The sequence below is a fragment of the Chelonoidis abingdonii genome, chromosome 18 (assembly GCF_003597395.2).
Source record: "Chelonoidis abingdonii isolate Lonesome George chromosome 18, CheloAbing_2.0, whole genome shotgun sequence".
Taxonomy (NCBI): domain Eukaryota; kingdom Metazoa; phylum Chordata; order Testudines; family Testudinidae; genus Chelonoidis; species Chelonoidis abingdonii.
In genome coordinates, this window is record NC_133786.1 from 12,705,603 (window position 1) to 12,725,796 (window position 20,194).

At 43.6% G+C, this 20,194-nt stretch overlaps 1 protein-coding gene across 6 annotated transcripts in view; it reads right to left on the minus strand.

The window, feature by feature from the left end:
• Window positions 1-20,194, minus strand: part of ARHGEF12 (Rho guanine nucleotide exchange factor 12) — a 97,783-nt gene that overhangs the window by 12,480 nt on the left and 65,109 nt on the right. For 4 of the 6 annotated variants that reach the window (XM_075073524.1, XM_032780349.2, XM_075073526.1 and 1 more), the window contains 18 exons: window positions 19,644-19,758; window positions 19,021-19,126; window positions 18,480-18,692; window positions 17,912-18,056; window positions 17,513-17,548; window positions 15,476-15,630; window positions 14,595-14,741; window positions 13,724-13,809; window positions 11,661-11,786; window positions 10,764-10,878; window positions 7,750-7,850; window positions 7,438-7,515; window positions 5,023-5,098; window positions 4,463-4,630; window positions 3,791-3,878; window positions 1,712-1,801; window positions 1,492-1,571; window positions 874-1,098 (listed from right to left, as the gene is read on the minus strand). In XM_075073524.1, coding sequence (XP_074929625.1) covers window positions 874-1,098; window positions 1,492-1,571; window positions 1,712-1,801; window positions 3,791-3,878; window positions 4,463-4,630; window positions 5,023-5,098; window positions 7,438-7,515; window positions 7,750-7,850; window positions 10,764-10,878; window positions 11,661-11,786; window positions 13,724-13,809; window positions 14,595-14,741; window positions 15,476-15,630; window positions 17,513-17,548; window positions 17,912-18,056; window positions 18,480-18,692; window positions 19,021-19,126; window positions 19,644-19,758 — 2,150 coding nt within the window. The remainder of the gene's footprint in view (window positions 1-873; window positions 1,099-1,491; window positions 1,572-1,711; window positions 1,802-3,790; window positions 3,879-4,462; window positions 4,631-5,022; window positions 5,099-7,437; window positions 7,516-7,749; window positions 7,851-10,763; window positions 10,879-11,660; window positions 11,787-13,723; window positions 13,810-14,594; window positions 14,742-15,475; window positions 15,631-17,512; window positions 17,549-17,911; window positions 18,057-18,479; window positions 18,693-19,020; window positions 19,127-19,643; window positions 19,759-20,194) is intronic. The other 2 variants (XM_075073525.1, XM_075073523.1) reach the window with 1 other exon arrangement.

The window sequence follows — 20,194 nt, forward strand, 5'->3', positions numbered from 1 at the left end:
TAAAGAAGTGATATAGACCACTCCCAGTAGCACAGTTCAGTTTTGTTTAGAGGCACCACATTCACCTCAGAGTTACCAAGGAAGCACGTTTGTGTGCCACCGGAACATCAGTAAAGTAGCTGTGAGATCATATTTAGGAACATACAAATGACCGTACTGGATCAGATCAGTTGTCACTATTAGTCCTGGCTCTGATACAGGCCAGTATCACACTTCAGAGGAAGGTGCAAGATATCTTCAAGTGAGAAAATATGGAATAACTTGCTCAAAGGGGAAGTTCTTCCTAAATGCCTCAGCTAGAGGTTGGTTTACAGCCTAAGGTTCTACATCACTTCCACACTGTTCCTTTTCCCCCCCAAACCTTACTAATTTTAACTCTAGGTGTTCTTGTTATCCAAATAAATATACAAACCCTTTCTAAATACTGCTGAAAAATGGTGGCCTAGATAGTATCTTGTGGCAATCAGTCCCACTGGTTAACTGTATGTTGCATATATTAAAAAAACCCTGTGTGCCTGAAACAATAATACTTTGCATATCATGCACAAAGTGTTACTCCACCTCCCCAAAACACTTCATGGACAAGAATGAAGAACTCCTCATAAAATGAGTATTATTCCAGTCTGAGATGGACACACAAAGGCAGAGGAGGACTTGCTCACATTATAACTTGCTTGCAATATAACAAGCTCAGGAGTTCCTGATTTCTAGCCCATTCTGCCTTACAGCCCAGATGTGAACATAAGAGCTTCTACTATGGACAGACAGAAAATACTATTTTAGCCCAAGGGGTCAACTTGTCCACCTGAAATTTCCCAGATCCAAATCAAGACTGATCAGGACCACTTCTGTCATAGCATCATAGTTACTTACAGTTTCTTAGTGCATCTAATGCCCACCGCTCTCCTGAGATCTGGAAAGGGACTGGCAGTCCATAGTGTGCAGAGGATTCTTCTCTGAGAGCTAATTCTGCCCGTTGCTCTTTCTCAAAATGTCTTCTAGTCCCAAGAAGATCTTCTACCTTGGATTTCTCAGCCATGACTGCTGAAGGAGACTGTGCCTTCAGCATCAAGGGAGACTCAAGTCCTAAATCTTTATCTAGCCAACAGAAGAGACATAATCAAGTTAGATGCCCCACTACATATTCTAAAACTACCCATAGGGTGAAAAACTAAACTGCACTGCGGTCTTTCACAAGGACAATTTGAGGATGCCTATCTGTCGAATGGGCTCTTATTTTTAAGAAGTTCAACCTCTGCAAAATCTCCTTTTCCTGCAGTTTAAGAGTAGCTGGGAAAGACTAGCGGGTATACCTCTACAGACTGAGTTTCACCCTGACACAGGGCCTGTAGTCTGAAGGCTTTTCTGAGCCAAGGGGAAAAGAAAAATACACACACACTAACTTTCACTGCTGCAGAAAGATCCCTTTAATGTCAAAGACAAAGCCTATCACTCTTATACTGTGTCCAGCACACTAGCTTACGCTGTTACCTGGACTCTGCATACCGCTGGCAGGGATATCATGCTGTTCTTCTTTCAGCTTCTGCTGCTCCTCTTCCTCACGCTCTTCGCTGCAGGAAGGGGGAAAAGGACCAAATTCTGTGAATCCCATGCATTCCTACCACTCTAACAGTCTCAGTGTTTTGGTGATCCCCTTCAGGAATGGACAAAAGCCACTAGAAAACCAAAGCCAAAAGTGATTTTTACTTACTCGCCAGGTCCTGATTGTGGTAATGGAATCGGCCTTTTAGATGCCTCGACTTTTACTGTCCCTGCCATCCGAGCTATCAGGTCCTGCCATCTGCAAGAGGCCAAAAAGTGAGAGACACAACACACTTGAAGCATGAAAGGATGCTATTGCACGTAAGGTTTTTTAACCCAACTAATACATTTTTTTAAATCCTGCTACATTGTTTGCCTCAACATCTTGTGGCAGTGAGCTGAATTCCACAGGTATCTGGTGTGGTCACCATAGTTAAAGCAGACGCTCCAGCCCTGGAAAACAAATGCACCAACCTCAGCAGAAACCATACGGATGCAGAAGTGGGAGATTCAATCCAACAATGAAAATGAAGCCAGAAGTACAGCATTGTATGCAATGGCCTGAAGCCAATCTATTCCTCAGTGAATTGTGGGTTCCTGGGATTTTGTCATTTTACACAGAACATCAGAAAAGAGATTTTATTTTTTCCATAAAATTCTCAAGGTAACAAAATACAGTAAAAGTCTGGGGGAGGGATTCCTGCAGTCTGAATGTGGTTTGTTACTGCAGGATTTCTATTGGAATGAAACCCGTTCTATGAATGTAGCCCTAGAAGCAAGCTTTGCCTTCAGCCTTTTTTTTAAAAGCTGAAAATGCACTGAACACACATTCCTGAAAGGCAGCTCTACTTTCTGCACTTCAGATTTAATATTCCATTCCAGATGCCAACACAATGAACAAAAACTTGGTGACTCCAAAGAAGCCTTTGTTATCATAACTGCACCTCACTTGAGGGAAGAGCCCACCAATTTCTTTGTCCACACTGAACATTTAAAATTTCTAATTAATGTTTTACCTTTAAAGGGAATTGCAGTGCTCGTTAAGGGATGCCAGACTGACAATCCTGGGAACTGAAATTCTCTCTATTGCCAAAGAGCAAGAACAGCACAGACAGTAGCAGCGAAAACCACCTCTCTACATGCACCATTTATAAGCTCAGTTCTGGATGATTTTCTCTAGGGGGCAGGGGTGAGTTCACCCCAGGGCTCCGTCAATCCTCTGCCCTCTGTGCGGAGGTAGCAGATAACAGTGTCCAGTTACTGCCAAAATTTCTGGTATTTCATATGTTGTAACACCTGTCCACAATGAACTTGGGTGAGATCCACCAGCTAATCTCACATAACACAGGCCACTCACCCACTGTATGGCAAGTTTTGCTTACTGGAGATGAAGGGTCAGTTTCAAATCCCTAACATAGTGACAGAATGCACATAATCTCATTACCAACCACCAAGAAGCCATCAAGTCTTCCAGGGCAGTATTTTCCTGAACTACAATGGTTACAAGACATAATATGGGGGTACCGGAATGTTATTGATGCAGCTGATTTCCAACTTTCATGCACACGAGCAGTTTGTACCACTACCTTTGTGCCAAAGCTAGCAATACTGGATTTTACCATTGACGATGCATTTTATATTACACAAGTGCTGATGCACATGGCACTATGCAATGTGTACAAAATACCATACAAACAAAGCCACACCCTGAGGTGTTCACGGTTCAGAGGCAAAGCACTCTTATCTAAGGCACAATGAAGAATAGTTCAGACAGGGACTTGAAATCATCAACTATAGTGCTTTTGAGTTTCCTGCCACTCTGTAACATGTTCCAGAATCCTGAGGGTACCCAGGACAGATGGTAGGTTCTAGCACTTTGCACAGAGATGCAGGACTACGTCATTGATTCATCTGACAGTTAAACCACGTGGGTCTCATTAGCCCCAACTCACCAAGACTTTTTTTTAAAAAGTAGTACTTGTAAGGCAAGAGAAGGGCTAGGAGGGAGAGACGAGACATAACCGGGAAAATCTCTAGAAACAGCCTGAGCTGGCAAAGAGTTATTATTGTTGTTCTTAAGAATTAAGGAAAATTCCCAATGGGGTGACAGGTGACAGTTTTCATTCATTAGCTCATTATCTTGAGCTCAGCTCACACACATCCACAAGCCCCTCTAGAGTAAAACTACTACTCAGATGTAAGATTTCCTCTCTCCACCACATCAGAGGTAACCAAGCCCATCACTTACACAGTCTTTTCAGAAACAGTCTGTGCCACCAATTCATAAATCTGGGCGCCGTTTTCGGACATGGAGATGACGAAGAAAGCTTTGTTATCTGGAGAGACAGAAGAGCAGAGTAATTGCATCTGATGCCTCGGCCTGAACAATTGTATCCCAAGTTCACTGAAACCAGGCAGATTCCCATATGTTTTTATTACCCAATAAGGTGTACTGAAGGGAAATTCCGTGAAATAAACCAGCAGGCAAACTACATAAATACAAAGACATTTCACTCTAACACAAAATGGGACTCCGGCTTCCAGGCCTGACAAAATAGTTATTGCTCCTCCCACCTCTTTAAAAGTAGATTTATTTCCCCCACCCCTTCCCCAGTCACTGGGCAGTTCTAAAGCACTTTTCTTCTGGGGCTCTCACAGTACTTCACTTTACAAACATTAACTAGAGCTCACACCACCTCTGCAAAGACATGACCCCATTTTACAGAGGGGTAACCAATGTAGGCAGGTTAAACGGCTCATCCAAGGTAACAGTGCAAATCAAAAGTGCAGCCGAGAATTAAATCCAGAAGTTGCGACTCCCAGTGTCTTGCTCCAACTCGTAGACAAAAACTTCCTTCCTCAAATGGCCATGCCTTTGCATTCACCTTACTCCCAAGTTTTGCCCATTGGTTGCACTGACCTGTTGCCACCTGGCGAACCAGCACAGTGTTCAGCTTGATAACAGGACTGAATGTGTGTTTGCTGTCAGAGGTGGATGCCAGGATCTTACTGTGACACCTCAGCACCAGTTTATCATCTTGCTTTTGCAATAGCACTAGAATATCCTCCAAGAGTAGCGTGTAGAGATCTGTAAAGGGCAAAAACAGGCCTGGAATGGGTTAACCAGTCACTCCCTCACATCACACCTCAGGGCACTAGGAAAAAAAGGCTGTGTTTTCTATTATATGCAGAGGCTGTGCCAGCCTAAGTTAAGCTTGCAAATCTCTCTCATCAGAACCACAGCAGAGGGCCACAGATGGGACTGGCTCATCTCCCAGCAGACTGCGGGACCCAGCATGGTCCTAATGATACTCAGACACACTTCAGATTTGACAGGAATAACTGAATCCGCTTGAGGAGCGGACATGAGTTCGTACAGACAGCGGTACAATTCATAATTGGGAATCACAGCTATGCCACGTTTTTTCCCCGCCTTGGTCACAAACCCAAATTAAAGTTGGCTGGTGGGATAAGTCTCACCAATAGTCTTGTCCCGATTAACTTTCCAGGTCAGAGGTCCTTCGTGAATCATCTTCCTCTTGGTTAAATCCAAATTCTGTGAATATGAGGGGAGAAGAAAAACAAAGTAGCTTTCATATGGAGTTCACTGCATGGGAACTTTTGAGGTCAAGGTAGAATCACTCCTGTCAGATGACCAGTAGCTGAATCCAAAGACAGGTAAAATGAGGTTTAGAATCTGCGGTATTTGTGTGAACCTAGAACCTCTGGGTTGTTTCACTCCTCAGAAGTTTTTCTTATGGCACAAGGTCAGGGAATGCTGTTTTCCCTGTTGTGAAAGGATAGGATTCTCCTATCCTGTTCCAGGCACAGGGGGATGTCAGGACTGTAAAGGGTGAGGGAATGGAAACTTTGTGTGTAGGCACTGGAACCAGGGAGCCAGAAGGCCATGCCCCCTCCTACTTTTTAACATGGGTGTAATCTGAAGGGTCAGCATGCCCCCCTCAACTGCAAGCCTCAAGCAGACATGGGGCAGCGCCAGCTGGGGCTGTGCTTCACAGTGCGAGAGCTTATCATTGTTATCAGCTCTCCAGTCTCAAAATGCAGCCCCAGCCAATGCTGCTCCATGCCTGTCTGAGGGTTGAAGTTTGGTGGGGTGGGAGGGGGGCATGCTGACCCCTCAAATTACACACATGTTGAAGAGTGAGGTGCATGGCCCCCAGTGCCAGTGCCCCCCACCCCGCCCGCCCCCCTGTACTTCTACAAAGTCTTCTACTTCTGGTGCCCTTGGTTAATGTGATAACATGGGATCTCCTGCCTGTGGCTAGAGGGCATTGGGAAGGTGAATCATGTTCCAGGGATAAGTGGGGCAGTGAAAGCTTCTGGGTAATCTAGGTAAAGGACAATAGGGGAGAGGCTGTGGTCACTAGCAAGTGCCAGGGTATTTGATGACTGGATTTAACCTCTAAGTAATGGGTGGACGTACAGGATTTTTAGTAGAGGGGACAATTTCTAAGTCTACATGGAAAGTTGGGTTGGATCCTGTGGCCTACAGTTTCCAAAATTAGATACAGCATGTAAGTAACAACTTGAGACTTTCTGACACACAAGTATCTTCTAATGTTCTAATCGGGTTTCGTTTCGACAAGGGATGTGTGTACACAGCCTTACACAACCTTAGACATTTTTGGGAGAGGATTTTATTTTAAATGAAGTTCTGAAGCATTATTATGACAATGGATTGTTTCCAGCAGTATTATGTCAACAATTCATACAAATGTTTGGAATTTATATTTTACTTTGTTAGTGCTTCAAAATGTGGACTGCATGTTAAGAGTGCCTACAGGATGAATTGCTTTGATGATCTGCTGGACTTTATAACGTCACTGAGTTATTCACTCATGTCAGGGCTCTTGAGAGATCTGCAGAGGTAGTAATTTTCATTAGCCATACCTTCCAAGTATCAGAGTTTATATCAAGATGGCAGATTTTATATTTCCGTAAGTCCTTTATTTCATGACTTAAAGAGTTTGCAAGCCTTTTTTAGTAGGCTGGCATACCATACAAGAGAACTTTTGAGTGAACTCCATGAGCCTTGAAACAAATACACGTCTTTGGATATTTTAACATATTAAAACTTTCACATGGTCACTAACAGCGCAAGAAACAGTACATACTATTATGAAAAGATGAACACTGAGTGTATATCCTGACCATTTTTTGTACATTTATACCTAAAGGAGCAGCGCTGTCCCTAGATATCTGTGTCCCCTGTCCCCTAAACAAAACTATACCAGAAAAGTTACAAGCTCCACTGTGAGACCTGCTGGAGTTTAAACAGGACATGACACACAGCACTGTAGCACTGGATTTAGAAGCTCAGCTACCTATACCATTGCATCTTCAAATGTGAATCAAGCATAGCTACAAGTTCCACTTCTGAAACCAACAGAATTTCTAAGCGTTGGTTCTCCCAAACGATTTTTGTTCTGCCAGCAGTACTGTGAAGTAGGAGATAATGTAGAGCTATCCCACCACAAAGTGTATATACTCTATTGCTTGTTTCAGAAGAGGATATATAAGCCATGTACCAGTTCTCTCATGTGACATACAAGTGAAAAACCTAGTGTTCCATAGCAGTTTTGTTCCATGACATTTACAAGTTCCACAGACATTCTCTGTTTTGTAGGATCAAGTTATTAAATTCATGGAGACCTTCCAAGAGCAACTGGAGGTTCAGGTTTTCATATCTAATAAATGTTCTACTTAATCTTTACATAAGATAAATTTACCTCTCACCAGAAACTCTTCATGAGAAGTTTCATCTGGAATGAGTTTTTTTTGACTTTACAACAAAGCTATAGCAGGAAGCATCACCAGCTTAACTACAAGGGGTCACTATCACGGTTCAATAAGCACTTTCGCTCTGCTACTCACCCTGATCTCATCCAGCATAGGGTACTCCGACTGCTTCAAGTAGGACAGGTCAAGGCGACGCTGATAATCTTCCAAACGCTGGAAGGACACAGGATGAAGTCATGGTTATAGTGGTTTGGGACAACTTGCAAGTGACTCTCAGAACTTCAACAAGATCACAGAGGCTTGGGATTCCAGCTCTAGGAGTAGTATGAGATTACACCACAAAATGTGCTTCATTCCTTCAACCACAGTGCTCGCAATTCTGGATTATTTCTCTTCATCTCCCCATCATCCACCCTTGTCCAGCCTTCTCATTCCCTCCCCTCTTACCTGCTTATTCTCCGATTCTTTGACAGCTTGGTTCACATAGTTAAGGATCTGACGGCAGTGATCCGCTGCTTTCTTCACTTTCTCCTTCTCCTCAGGCCGTTCTACAACAGGGCAAAGAAATAAAGATGAGGTGAGCTTCAGGGGAGGGGTAAAAGGAGAATTAAGAACATAACATAAGGAAGGCCATCCTGGGTCAGACCAATCGTCCATTTAGTCCAGTAGCTAATGCAACACACTGGCCCCTCAAGATCAAAGAGGGGAGCTGGACTTTGTAAAAACATTCAATTAGCTTTCATCGCTTCACAGGTTTATGATGGAAATAGCTTCACATCCAAAAAAGCTAGGGTTTAGATCACATTTGATACAGGTCCATGGTACCAATCCAACAGTAGAGGCGGCATTCTATAACCTTACCCGCCCAAAACAGGGACACACAAGGACTTTACAGAAAGTTTCTCCACTTCATCAATTCCTGCCCAAAGGGAATTCTGAGCTGTGAGAGAAGTTTGCTAGAATTCCATTCTAGTTCCCAGACAGCTTGGTCAGGGCAGATTGAGAGCCAGAGGAACAAACAGGAAAGAGATGCATCATTTTTTTCCAGGTGCTGTCTAATGTTTAAAAAGATGGAGGAGCTGGGTCAGTGGTGAATGCCTAACATCTGATAAAACTACTCATACTTTGAAACTAATGTGAAAAAGTGATAAATTGATAACGGCAAGTAAACATGACTAAGTAATTAGTGTAAAAGAAAAAACTGCAGCTTCTAAGCTGTAGCCTTTTCTATAAAGGACAAACATTTTAAAAATAGGCCCGGGAAAAAATATTCTGTGCAAACATGAAAGTAATACTATAGATCAGGTCTCACCGCAGCCAGCATCTGTTATTAAACCTTTATTAAAAAGGGTGCACGTGGGATTATCACCAAGCTTTTGTGCAGTTTCCAGGCCGAGATGGGTGAATAATGGATTTTTCTGTTTGCTGGCAATCAAAAAAAATTGTTCTGGCTCAAATCCAAAATGGAATTTTTTGGAAATTTTCTCTGGATCAGAGAAATGCAGGACTGGAAGGGACATTTAAGGCATCCTCTAGTCCATCTCCCCATGCTGAGATAGGACCCAAGTAAACTTAGAGCATCGACACGTGTGTGTTTGTTTAACCTATTCTTAAAAACCTCCACTGACAGGGATTCCACAATCTCCCTTGGAAGCCTCTTTCAGCACTTAACTACCTTTACAGTTAAAAGTTTTTCCTAATATCTAACTTGAATCTCCCTTGTTGTACACTCAACGGCTTACTTCTTGTCCTACCTTCAATGGACATGGATAACAACTGATCCTAGTCCTCTTTATAGCAGTCCTCAACATATTTCATGACTACTATGACGTCTCCCCTCTCCTCAGTCTTATTTTCTCAGGACTAAACATGCCCAGTTTTTAACATTTCCTTACAAGTCAGGTTTTCTCCTTACCCATTTTAGATCTCTCATTTGTCAAGGTCTTTTTGAATTCTAATCCTGTTCTTCAAAGTTCTAGGAACCCCTCCCAGTTTGATGGCATCTGTAAATTTTATAGGCACACTCTCCACTCCATTAACACACTCATTAATGAAAATATTGACTAGTACTGACCCAGGATGGGGCCCCAGTAGATGCATGCACCCTCCAGTTAGACAGCAAACCACTGATAACCACTCTGAATAGTCATAGAAGACTAGGGTTGGAAGAGTCCTCAGAAGGTCATCTAGTCCAACCCCTTACTCAGAGCAGGACCAAACCCAACTAAATCATCCCAGACAGAGCTTTGTCAAGCTGGGCCTTAAAAAAACCTCTAAGGAAGGAAATTCCGCCACCTCCTATGTAACCCATTCCAGTGCTTCACCACCCTCCTAGTGAAATAGTTTTTCCCTAATATACAACCTAGATCACCTTCTGAAACAAAAAGTTTTCCCCAATGCCTTCCAAGAACTTCCAGATGAATTTTCCAACATCTGTGTAGTTCAAGTTACCCATTACTATCAGATGTTGTGGTTTGGATATTTATATTTCTTCTTCCAGTTTGAAAAAATGTGTTTAAATTCCAGGTATTTTGACAAAAGCAAAGAGGACAAGATTCACAAAACAGAGGAGGAGCAACTCCCTTATAACCAAGCATATCAGTAGTGTCAGGCTACTCTCCTGGGATGTGGGAAACCTGTGTTCTGTCTGATGTGGAGAAGGGAGCTGAACTTCCATCTATCACATCCTAGTAGAGTCCGCTAGCCACTGGGCTATAGGATATTCTGTATGAGTCTTTCTTAATTCCTCCCACTGAAGATGTTCTATGTTGTATAAAAGAAAACAATAGTCATTGGTGCAGAGATTCAAACTTGATTCTTCTGCATCCTGACTACAGTGCTACAGTTATGTTAGAGAGTCAACTGCTTAATACCAAAACCCATTTTTTTCTAATCAAGCAGAAAGAAAAAGGTTGTTTCGACATGACCGTTTTGGTCAAGTTTTTGGTTTGGTCGAAACTAGTCAGCCAACTCTACATGAGCTCACAAATAGTTTCAGGTCAATCAAAACTGCATTTTAGTGACATATAGGTGAGTAAGGTTCTGCTGTGTGTATCAAAGTTATTACAACCCTCAGAAGATTTAAAGGGTGGTAACGGTAGCAATATTAGATTAGAAGTCTATCAACATCCAGTGCCAAGAGAGAACTTCTAACTTTCACACTATTCCCAGAACCTAGATATTAACATGACAAATATATTAAAATTGCTTAAGACAGAACGTTGAAGCTTGCAGGCATCAAACCTCTTTTGAATCTTATTTCCCAAGTACATGTGCTTTTCTCATAGTGAGTGGATGTTAGAAAAGGCAGGAGAAAGGATAGAGGACATATGCTGAGAACAGTCACTGACCCAGGGCAGTGAACAATCTATTATGCATACATTTTTAAGAGTCAGATTTGTTTGGCAAAACTGCCAAGCTACACGCACAAAAATAATGGCTCCCTCATGGAAATGTTCTACCTGAGTACTTGGCGATATTATCCAGCAGAAGGGGGTACTTAGTCAGCCTCTGCATCTCAGTGGGAATGATATCTTTCAGCTGCAACCGGCGACACAGTGGATTGCTCTCAGCGTCCTAAAATTGAACAGCGTAATAATGGCATTTATCATTTTTATTAGGACTATAATTACCTGAACATGTACCATCTATTCATCATATAAGTGTCTATTACTTCACATTTCCAGTAATTAAATACAAGACAAGAAATGCCTAGATTTATCATTCAGACTACACAGCCCGGTTTCATTTGAAATTACATATAGTAAAGGCTCATCACCAAAGCAGTGGCTTCCTTCCCTCATTACTTCACACAGGCTGGTACCATCCATAATCCATCTCAGCTCACTGCCATATAGGGAAGGTATCAGCTTAGTCTTTCACACTACATTTTTCAAAATTACATCAGTCTTTTTATTACCAGAGTTCCTATCCAACGGTAATGCAGATAATGCTCTCCTCTTCAGATGGCACACATGCCGAGGTCCTTCCCAGTGGGATAGGTATACCACATATCTCTTGCGTTCGGGGCACACACCCAACTGTTTACTCTGCCCTGCTGGGCTATACCGAACACCTGTTCCCAATCGGATATGCGCACAGTGTAACAAGGATGGGTATCTAAGTCCTATAACTGAACATGCTTCCCTCTACCAGTATAGCATCTTGAATACTCAACATTAAAGGTTCATCTGTCCAGAAGTGATTAACAGAGACAATCTGCTGTTGGAAATAATCCCAATCCAACAGCATAGTTAGATATAATCCTGCTAATTGTATTAATCTTATTTAGAGCCCCTGCTTATCCTTCACTGACCATCATCCAAACTTGGGATCAGTTCCAATTGAGTGAAACTCACCTGCACGAAGGTTTGGAAGCGAGAGTCTTTCTTCTGCCGTGATTTGATCACCTCTAGAGCAAAAGGCTGGTTACTACAAAAGGTGCCAGTTGCGTGTTTCAGGTTCTCCTCTCCTGCTCCACTGAACTGTGCCAAGAAACCCAGGAAACCAAATTTAGACAGAAAAACTGGGCACGTGTCAGCGTGAGCTCTGGCACACGTTGCAATTGCTTGCAGAAAGCAAAGAAGCTGCCCAGACCCCCAAAATAGCCATGTTTACAGCGTCTTGTCTCCAGCTGATACAGACTGCCTTTAAGGTTTCTTCACCCCAACCCGCCGAAGAACCCTTTGCAGCTGAGAAGATCTCCCATTAGGCCTGCTTTTACACAACCCACTTTTCACAATCACGGTCTTTCCTTCAACACCAAAGGCAGAAAGTACTGCAAGCTACGGAGGTCACTCCTGACTCAGAAGAGGACACAATGCAATTGCTTTGTCCATCAAGCCATTGAGTCAAAATCAGCCTTGGTGTAAGCAAGTACAACTACACCGATTTAAATAACGAGGGATGAATTGGGCTTATTTTACTTTGCCATTGGCCTGTACATGCAAGTCCAGGGTGCCTGTGAAACTGTGTGGTTGGGCCAACCACTACAAGCTCCCAGGATTCAACATGTGATCTTGTTGCCTGCCTCAAACTCCACCTGCTATCTCACTGCAGGATTTGAAAAATAAAATCAGTAAAAAAAATGAGCAGGGCTGATGACTGCAAGAGACTGCGCTGCAAACCCCGGTATCTGCTGTCCTTGGCACCCACCCTTGAGACAGCCCAAGGGTGTGTCTTCACTAGCAACATTAAAGCGCTGATACAGCACTGCTTTAACGTGGCTGTGTAGTTGCAGCACCAGCACTCAGAGAGCGCTCTCTCAGTGCTGTAAAAGAACACCTCACCCCACGAGGGGAGTAGCTACCAGTGCTGGGAGCACAGCTCCCAGAGCTGGTGCACTGTCTACGCTGCCACTTTACAGTGCTGAAACTTGCAGCACTCAGGTGTTTTTTCACACCCTGAGCGAGAAAGTTGCAGTGTAGAAAAGGCCTCAGATTCCCTGAAAAAATGCCTACTACTTGGAATGCAGTCCTGTTTTTTGGTTTGACCATTCAGCTGAAAAATCTCTAGGGCCTGCATTGGCGTGGTGAACAATGCCCAGCGTGCTGACATCTCAAGCCTTCCACCCACACAATTTCAAAGGTGACCTGCAAAGGAAAGGAACGTGTGTGCAATTTTTTGCTTCTTTACAATATACAGAGGAGACCCAAAAGGTTTGGGGCTTCCCTCTGTCCAAAATATCAGCTCTATGTTGCCTTCTTTTGGCTAGAGGAATGGAGAACTGGTGGGATGAACACATCACAAGAGACTGAAAACTGAACAACTGAGAACAGAAGGAGTTTTAGCCAAACTTGGAAACTCTAAATTAAATAGATTTCACAAGACAGCAACAGAAAGTTTGACCCTCAGGATAAAAGCATTTTTTGAAGGACTCAAAACACTCCCAATTCCTTCCACTTGGGTGTGAGAAAACTCCCACTCCAATTCTCTAGCAGTTTTATGAATCCTCCAGCAGAAACAGAGGGAATACAATACTTCATATTCTCAATATTTTCAAGGTAAAAATATAAGTAACCCAACCACCCAGCAAAAGCCATTCATCTTCTCTCTCACACACACACACTCATACCCCTCCTTTCTGTCCTTCACACATCATAAAGAAGCAAAAAAGGCAAACAAGTTTCCTCCTCTAAGGAGGTCACCTTTAAAGAAATGACTCACATATTTATCTTTAACAGAATAAAAGCACTCCGCTAGATAAAGCACTCAGCAAATTCCATCTTGAGCTCCCCTCACCTTCTCACAGTCCTGCGTCCCCACCTCCATATCAGCTCCACAGAAATGACCAATTTCAGTTATTATGTACTTAGCAGGTGTGAATTACACTGGTTTCTCTGGGGCTTTATTTACTATGGTTATTGGACTCACTTTCAGGAATATTTACATTTCTGAACAGGGAGAAAAAAATTCATTTTACCCAGGTTAGCAAGTCTTCGCCAATTTGATCAATAACAGAGGTCTCATTCCGTTTACGGACAGCTTTCATCTGATCATTCAAACCAGCTGGAGGGGGAAAAAAGGTAAAAGAAGAGATAATTAATATAGTCTAAATTGGTCGTTTATTTCAAAATGCAAAAAACCAAAAAGGAGACTGGATTTGCAATAATCACCCAGCAAATTGAAGTGAAACAGAGAAGTGCTAGATGGTAGACTAATATTGATAAACAGGAATCATTAGTAAGAATGAACAATAAATAACCACTCCAAGAACTTTTCCAACATTACTTCGTCTACTTCATAAGGAGGAGAGGGTTAATGCTATTCTACTTTTAAAATGCGGGTAAACAGACACAGTAAGGTTACAGTGAATGGCTTGCCCAAAAAAGTCACACAGTGATACAGCTGGAATCCTAAACAGTCCCTTGCTCTAACCACTAGGAAATGCTGCTTTTGAGAAGCATCAGCATCCAAATGCATATTGCTCCCTCTAGTAGCCCTCTGCCTATTATCCTCCTAGGCAGCACCTGTCTGGTTAGTTTTTTCACACAAGCCTGAGTATTCATCTCAGTATTGCTCTGTTTATGAAAAAGGGGGTGTATATCACCTCAAGACAGCTTGGGGATGTGGATGAGAACAAGAGTGTATCTGGCACCTTGGCAACAGATATGCTTGTAAACCAAGTGCGAAATGATTGCGTGCATGTAATTCAAGTGCTGTGTGCGGATGCTCACTGTGTGCGGATATACTTATGCATACTTGCATCAGCAAGCATGTCTCTCTCAGATGTGTGCATCCATCACTGCTGTCGTGAGACTAGCAGAGCTGAAAGGTGTCTCATCTGCCCTTACTGTGGAGCAGAAGAATATCCTCCAGGTTTGAAAAGATTTTGCGCAGGTCAGAGGGGGTCAGGATGCCTTCACGGAGTACACGCTGGTAGAAGACCTGATGCAGAACCTTCAGTGTACGGACGTGAGCTCGCTCAGTGTAGAATAGCTCTGAAGAGGAGGAAAAGAAATATGGGATTATTACTCATTTAACGCAGTAACAGTCTGTGGATTCCAACATGGTCCATAGCAGCAAGTCAAAATCTGCCAGCAATTGAGTTACTTAATAAATTAAGCCGTTTAGAGAGCTTATATTAACTCTGGGGTCAGGAACCTCAATCTGAAAATTTCTCCCCCATCTGTGCCCTCCTTGCTGGCCCAGATTCTGGTGTACTAAGAAATCAGAAACCATGCTCTGTTATCCTAGATACAGGAATGTGCAGGGAAGCAAACTTGTTACTGAATTAACCATTTACTTGGGGCAAATTGTAACACTTGTCAGCTTACTCAGTCACACACACACAGCTCTGTAGACTTCTACAATTTGAGATCAAGGTGAAGTCTCCATGAGAGTGCTGGGATAGGAGCCATTCCCTTCGAACCTGCTTTTTCCAGCAAGCGGTATATAGTCCTCCCTGCCTCTTTATGCCTCCAAGCATGCTGTAAGGTGGTCCTTGTTTTGCCATCTAAAATTGCTTGTTCCTGCCAGTCTAGCATCTCTGCATGTTACCTATTAATATATAAACTCTATACCAGCAGTTTGCACATGCTTGCAATTTGCAAGGCAGAAACTACGGCTTGTTCCTAACTGTGAGCCATTCAGATGAAGAAAGAGCTCATTTTAAGTTTTGGGAAATTGTAGGTTCAAGGAGCTGGTGGCTCAGCAAAGAGAAACACAAACTCACCATTAATCACTTCCTGGCGTTTGATTTCGTAGGGTTTCAGCCCCAGCAGCACCTCTTGGCTCACCAACTGCTGCCAGTTGGGAGGATCAGTCTCAGTGTCAAAATCAAACAGCTCATCCTCACTCTGAATATCCCCAAAGCCTACACTGTCCATCCTGGAGAGAGAGAGAACACGCCAGTGAGATGCCTTCTGATTCAAGCACCAACATAGGAAAGAACATGGCAAAGTGGAGGCAGAAGGGGGGGAGAGAGGCACTGTTGTAAAATGTTAAAAAATACTCAGGGAAGCTGCCAGAAGCCTTCTGGTTACAGATGCAGTTTGGCACTTAGATAAAGGTCTCTAAAAGGGCTAAGGTTTAGTGTTCACTCTTACAACACCCTCTGCACTGAGTATCATAATCCCCATTTTATGACATGGCTACACAGAGGTCAAGTCATTTGCCCAAGGTCACACAGTAAGACTGCAGAAGGTGGGCAGGGGGGAGAAATATTCTCTTCCCTCCATCTGCATACTCCCCAAAAAATTTAGGGCTTGCTAACACTGGCAAGTTTCTGCGCAGTAAAGCAGCTTTTTGTGTTCAAACTGCAGACGCGTACATGCTGCCAAGCCACTTTGTGCACAAACTTCCCAGCTGCAGCCCTGCAAAAAAATACCCCACCTCGACGAGAATCATAAGGCTATTTGTGCAGAGGCTCCAGACCTCTATGACCAGTGTAGACACTTGATTGCTTTCTGTGCTGTAATTTGCCTCCAGAGCTGTCCCATAATGCCTCAAGTGACCGCTCTGTTCATAGTTTTTAACTTGGCTGCCCTAGAGACATGTGCCCCTCCTCTTTCAATGTGAAATGCTCATGCTATTGAGCACAGAGGCAAGTGTGTGTGCGTGTGCACGACAGAGACAGAGATGGGGGTTGATGTTGGGGTTTCCCCCTCCCCCGCCTCAGGACTGGTTGCTTCCTGAGGGTGTCTGAACTTACAGAACAGCATGCTGACAAACTGTCCCCCAAAACAGTCTCTCCCCCGCCCCCATCCATATACCCACACCCTCCTTGTCACACACTCTGCCAGCTGTTTTTCAACTGCAGTGTGTGGGGAATGTAGTAGGCAGGGCCAGTTCTAGCTTTTTTGTCGCCCCAAGCAAATAAAACAAAACAAAGAATTGCAGTTGGAGTGCCGAAGTGCAAAAAAAAAAAAAAAAAAAGGGAGGGGGCAAAATATGCCACTCCAGGATTGGCCAGAATGCCACCCCTTACAATGAGCCACCCCAGGCACATGCTTCCTTGTCTGGTGCCTGGAGCTGGCCCTGGTAGTAGGATGCCCACGGAACAATGGGGATTGGGAAACCTGCATCGTGTGATGCTGTACTTGCCCCATGGGGCATTGCAAACTCTTCCCAAAGCACCTGGCGGCCAGTTGCACAGTGGGATAGCTACCACAATGCACTGCTTTCTTTGCCATTGCAAGAGCTGCTAACGTGGATGCACTCCAGCGTCACAAGGAGCACAGTGTGGACAGGCAACAGCATTTTAAATTACAGCTTTTAATGAAAGTGGTATAACTTGTGGCACAGAAACTTGCCAGTGTAGACATACCCATAGTAACAGAACCAAGTGTTCCTGACTCCCAATCCAAGCAGTGGTAGTAATAATTTGTGCTTTTCATCCAGACATCACACAGCGTGTATATTAATACGTGGGTATTAATAACCGCATTACCCAGTACTATTATCTAAGACTGTCATTGAAACTATTTTCAACAAGGACAGACTACAAATATCACTGAGTTCTACTTTATAAGAGTGTGGCCTGGTGGACAGCACACTTGAGTGGCATTCCGGAGACCTGGGTTCAAAGCCCAGGTCTGCCACTGGCCTGCTAAGTGCACCTGGTCAAGTCCCTTCGTTTCTCCATACTTCAGTCTCCACTCTGTGGAAAATGGGGCTAACTATGCTGACCTCCTTTCTAAAGTGCTCCATCAGGTATTACTATAAAGTAAAATAATATCTTTAGTTCCAACGAGTTCGCACCCATACTCACTTTCGGAAAGGTTTTGGTGTTCCCAAGTCAGTTAATCTAAACAAAACAAAACACAAAAAAAACCCCACACATTACAAGATTATCTTGAGTAATGGAATTTCATTCCAGCCAGTGGAGCTCCAGAGTGAAATCTTAAGGGCTGGTTTGTGTCTCTAGCCAAACTTGACGTTCTAGCCCTGATGCTGGAGAGAGAGAGAGTCTTCTAGTACAATTACAGTGGGAGGAAACTAAAGTATCTTAGGGTAGTGTCTCTATTCTCTCTCCATCTCTCCCCACCCCACCCCGAATAAGGTTCAAAATAGGCCACGCTGCCAATGTTGTTCTACAGACCCAATGTAACTGCTTTCATTCTCTTTGCTATGCCCTTCCCAGTGCCAAATAACCTGTGCCCATAAATACCTATCAAGTTCTCCTTCCTCCTCTAGCAGCTGGTCCAGCGGAGGGGATGGGAAATCAAAGACAGTGTTAGGTGTGCGGGGTGCGCCATCCAGAGAGTCACTAGGAGGCGGATCATCTCCAGACTGCTTGGAGCCTGAAAAGAGAACTGTCAAGGGTTTCCAGGAGACATCAAAACACAAAACTAGTTTTCAGAGCTCTCTTGGAGGCTGAGGGGGGACCAAAAAAAGAAAAAAAAAAAAAAAAAAAAATCAACTCCAACAACAATTCCTGATCTTAGAAAGAAAGAAGCCTTAACAGAGAAGCATTTAACATTGCATTCATCTGTTTCTGTAGGGCTGGGTACTTGAGCACTGAAGTTCAGGGTATTTCTTCCTCAGGATGATCAAACAAAGAATTTGGAAGCCACATTCAAGAATCCAGTAACATAACTCAGCACAGATCACTGAACATGAAGAGTCAGTGTCTAAGGGCCTCAATGTTAGTAACATGCTCTTAAAATGGGATGGGCAATTTGCACATCCTGTCCGCAATACAGCCTTTAACCCTCTTCACTCCAGCATCCTCTCACCTGTCTCGCCGTCCTTGCTTCCCTCCAGGGAGGTAAAGGGCCCCATAGCTAAAGGAGACATAGGATTGGCAGGAGGGCATGTCGTGTCTGTGCCATCGCTGGAGGACCCACTCTGGCGCATCTTGACAGAGTCTGGCGGCTCTGGACTAACTGAAGAGGCTGTGGCTATGTGCTTTGGATGGCGCTGCTTCTGCATTTCCATGGCCCTGCCAACTGAACAGATACAGACCAGACACAGATTGCTGGAGGCCTTCCCGTCTCCAGAAACCCTCAGAGATTTCAACAAATAATTTCATTAGCTTGCTTTGTTTTTTAAAAATCACATCTCAAACCGAATGAGTCTCCAGTTAACGAACGGCTACTCAAGCTCTGATATGAGGATGTTGTTCAGAGGGTTTCTTTAGCCAACATCTGAAGTACTCTGTGCATTGCTGACATTTTAAGTCTCATTGGGATATAGGGTGACAATGGGTGCAGAGACCAACTGATTTTTCAGACAGACAATTAGTAAGCAGAACGCACGTTTCACAGTCCAACATACTTGCACTGCTGTCATGGCGACTCGGTCTCCGTGGTGGTCCCAGGATACTGGGGAAGCCTCTCCTCTTCACTTTTTCCTCCCCTTCTTTCTCTTTCTTTATACTTTGCTGTGATTAATCCGCAACACAAAAAAAAAAAGTTGAGGAACTCATTTCTCCAGGAGTCAGTTATAGCTATACCTGCTACTACCTCAGAATCCTAGAAGTTCAAGATGGTCGAGACCTATTCACACTAGTTGGTCTATCCCTATCCCGGTCTGTCAGCACAGGACAGTTCACAACAGTATTTAGATTTCAAGGAGAGAGCGGGTTCTAAGGATCATTTCCTTACCCAGAGCTTTTACAGGACTTTAAGTATGTGAATAGGATGACCAGGAGCCAGGCAGCAAAATGAGAGAGGAACAAAGCTAACACGTCAAAACATAGGCTCTTAAAACCATCTTTAGACACCTGATACTCTACAGTGTGGAGCAGCCCCAGCTCCCACTGAAGTCAATGGAGGCTGCAGACACTCAGCACCACTGAAGTCCTGGCCACTTATATTTAGGCGCCTAAGTATAGAGTGTTAGTTGAAGCACTCACGTTTGAGAAGGTTGAGCACAGACTCCGGACGTGCCGCTCTTACCTTTATCTTTGGCAGGAAACCAATACGTCCACGCTTCTGCTCCAGGCTCCGGGGCTCCTTGACTTTCACACCCAAATATTTCATATAGGTGAGAATCACATACTGCATGGTTGAACTGCAAGACAAATGAAGGAGGGAAACTGGTAAAAACTCAGTTTGGCAAGCCTCTTAATTAAGAAATTGGCATACAGAGGTTAGTTGGAAAATCAGTTGTTAAAATCCTTCTCTGGCACTGGGGCACCAATTCCTTTTGATATGACTCAGTCACAAGAGGCCAGAAAACACCTTGCTCATCATAGAGCCTGTCCTCTTGCGGGTTCAAAATATAGACCCTGATACCTCCTCTTTAGCAGTGGTTCTCAACCAGGGGTACCTGTACCCCTGGGTGTACTTAGACATCTTCCAGAGGGTATATCAACTCATCTAGGTATGTGCCTAGTTTTACAACATGCTACATAAAAAGCTTTAGCCAAGTCTGTATAAACTAAAATTTCATACAAACAATGACTTGTTCGTACTGCTCTATATACTACACCAAAATCTAAGTACAA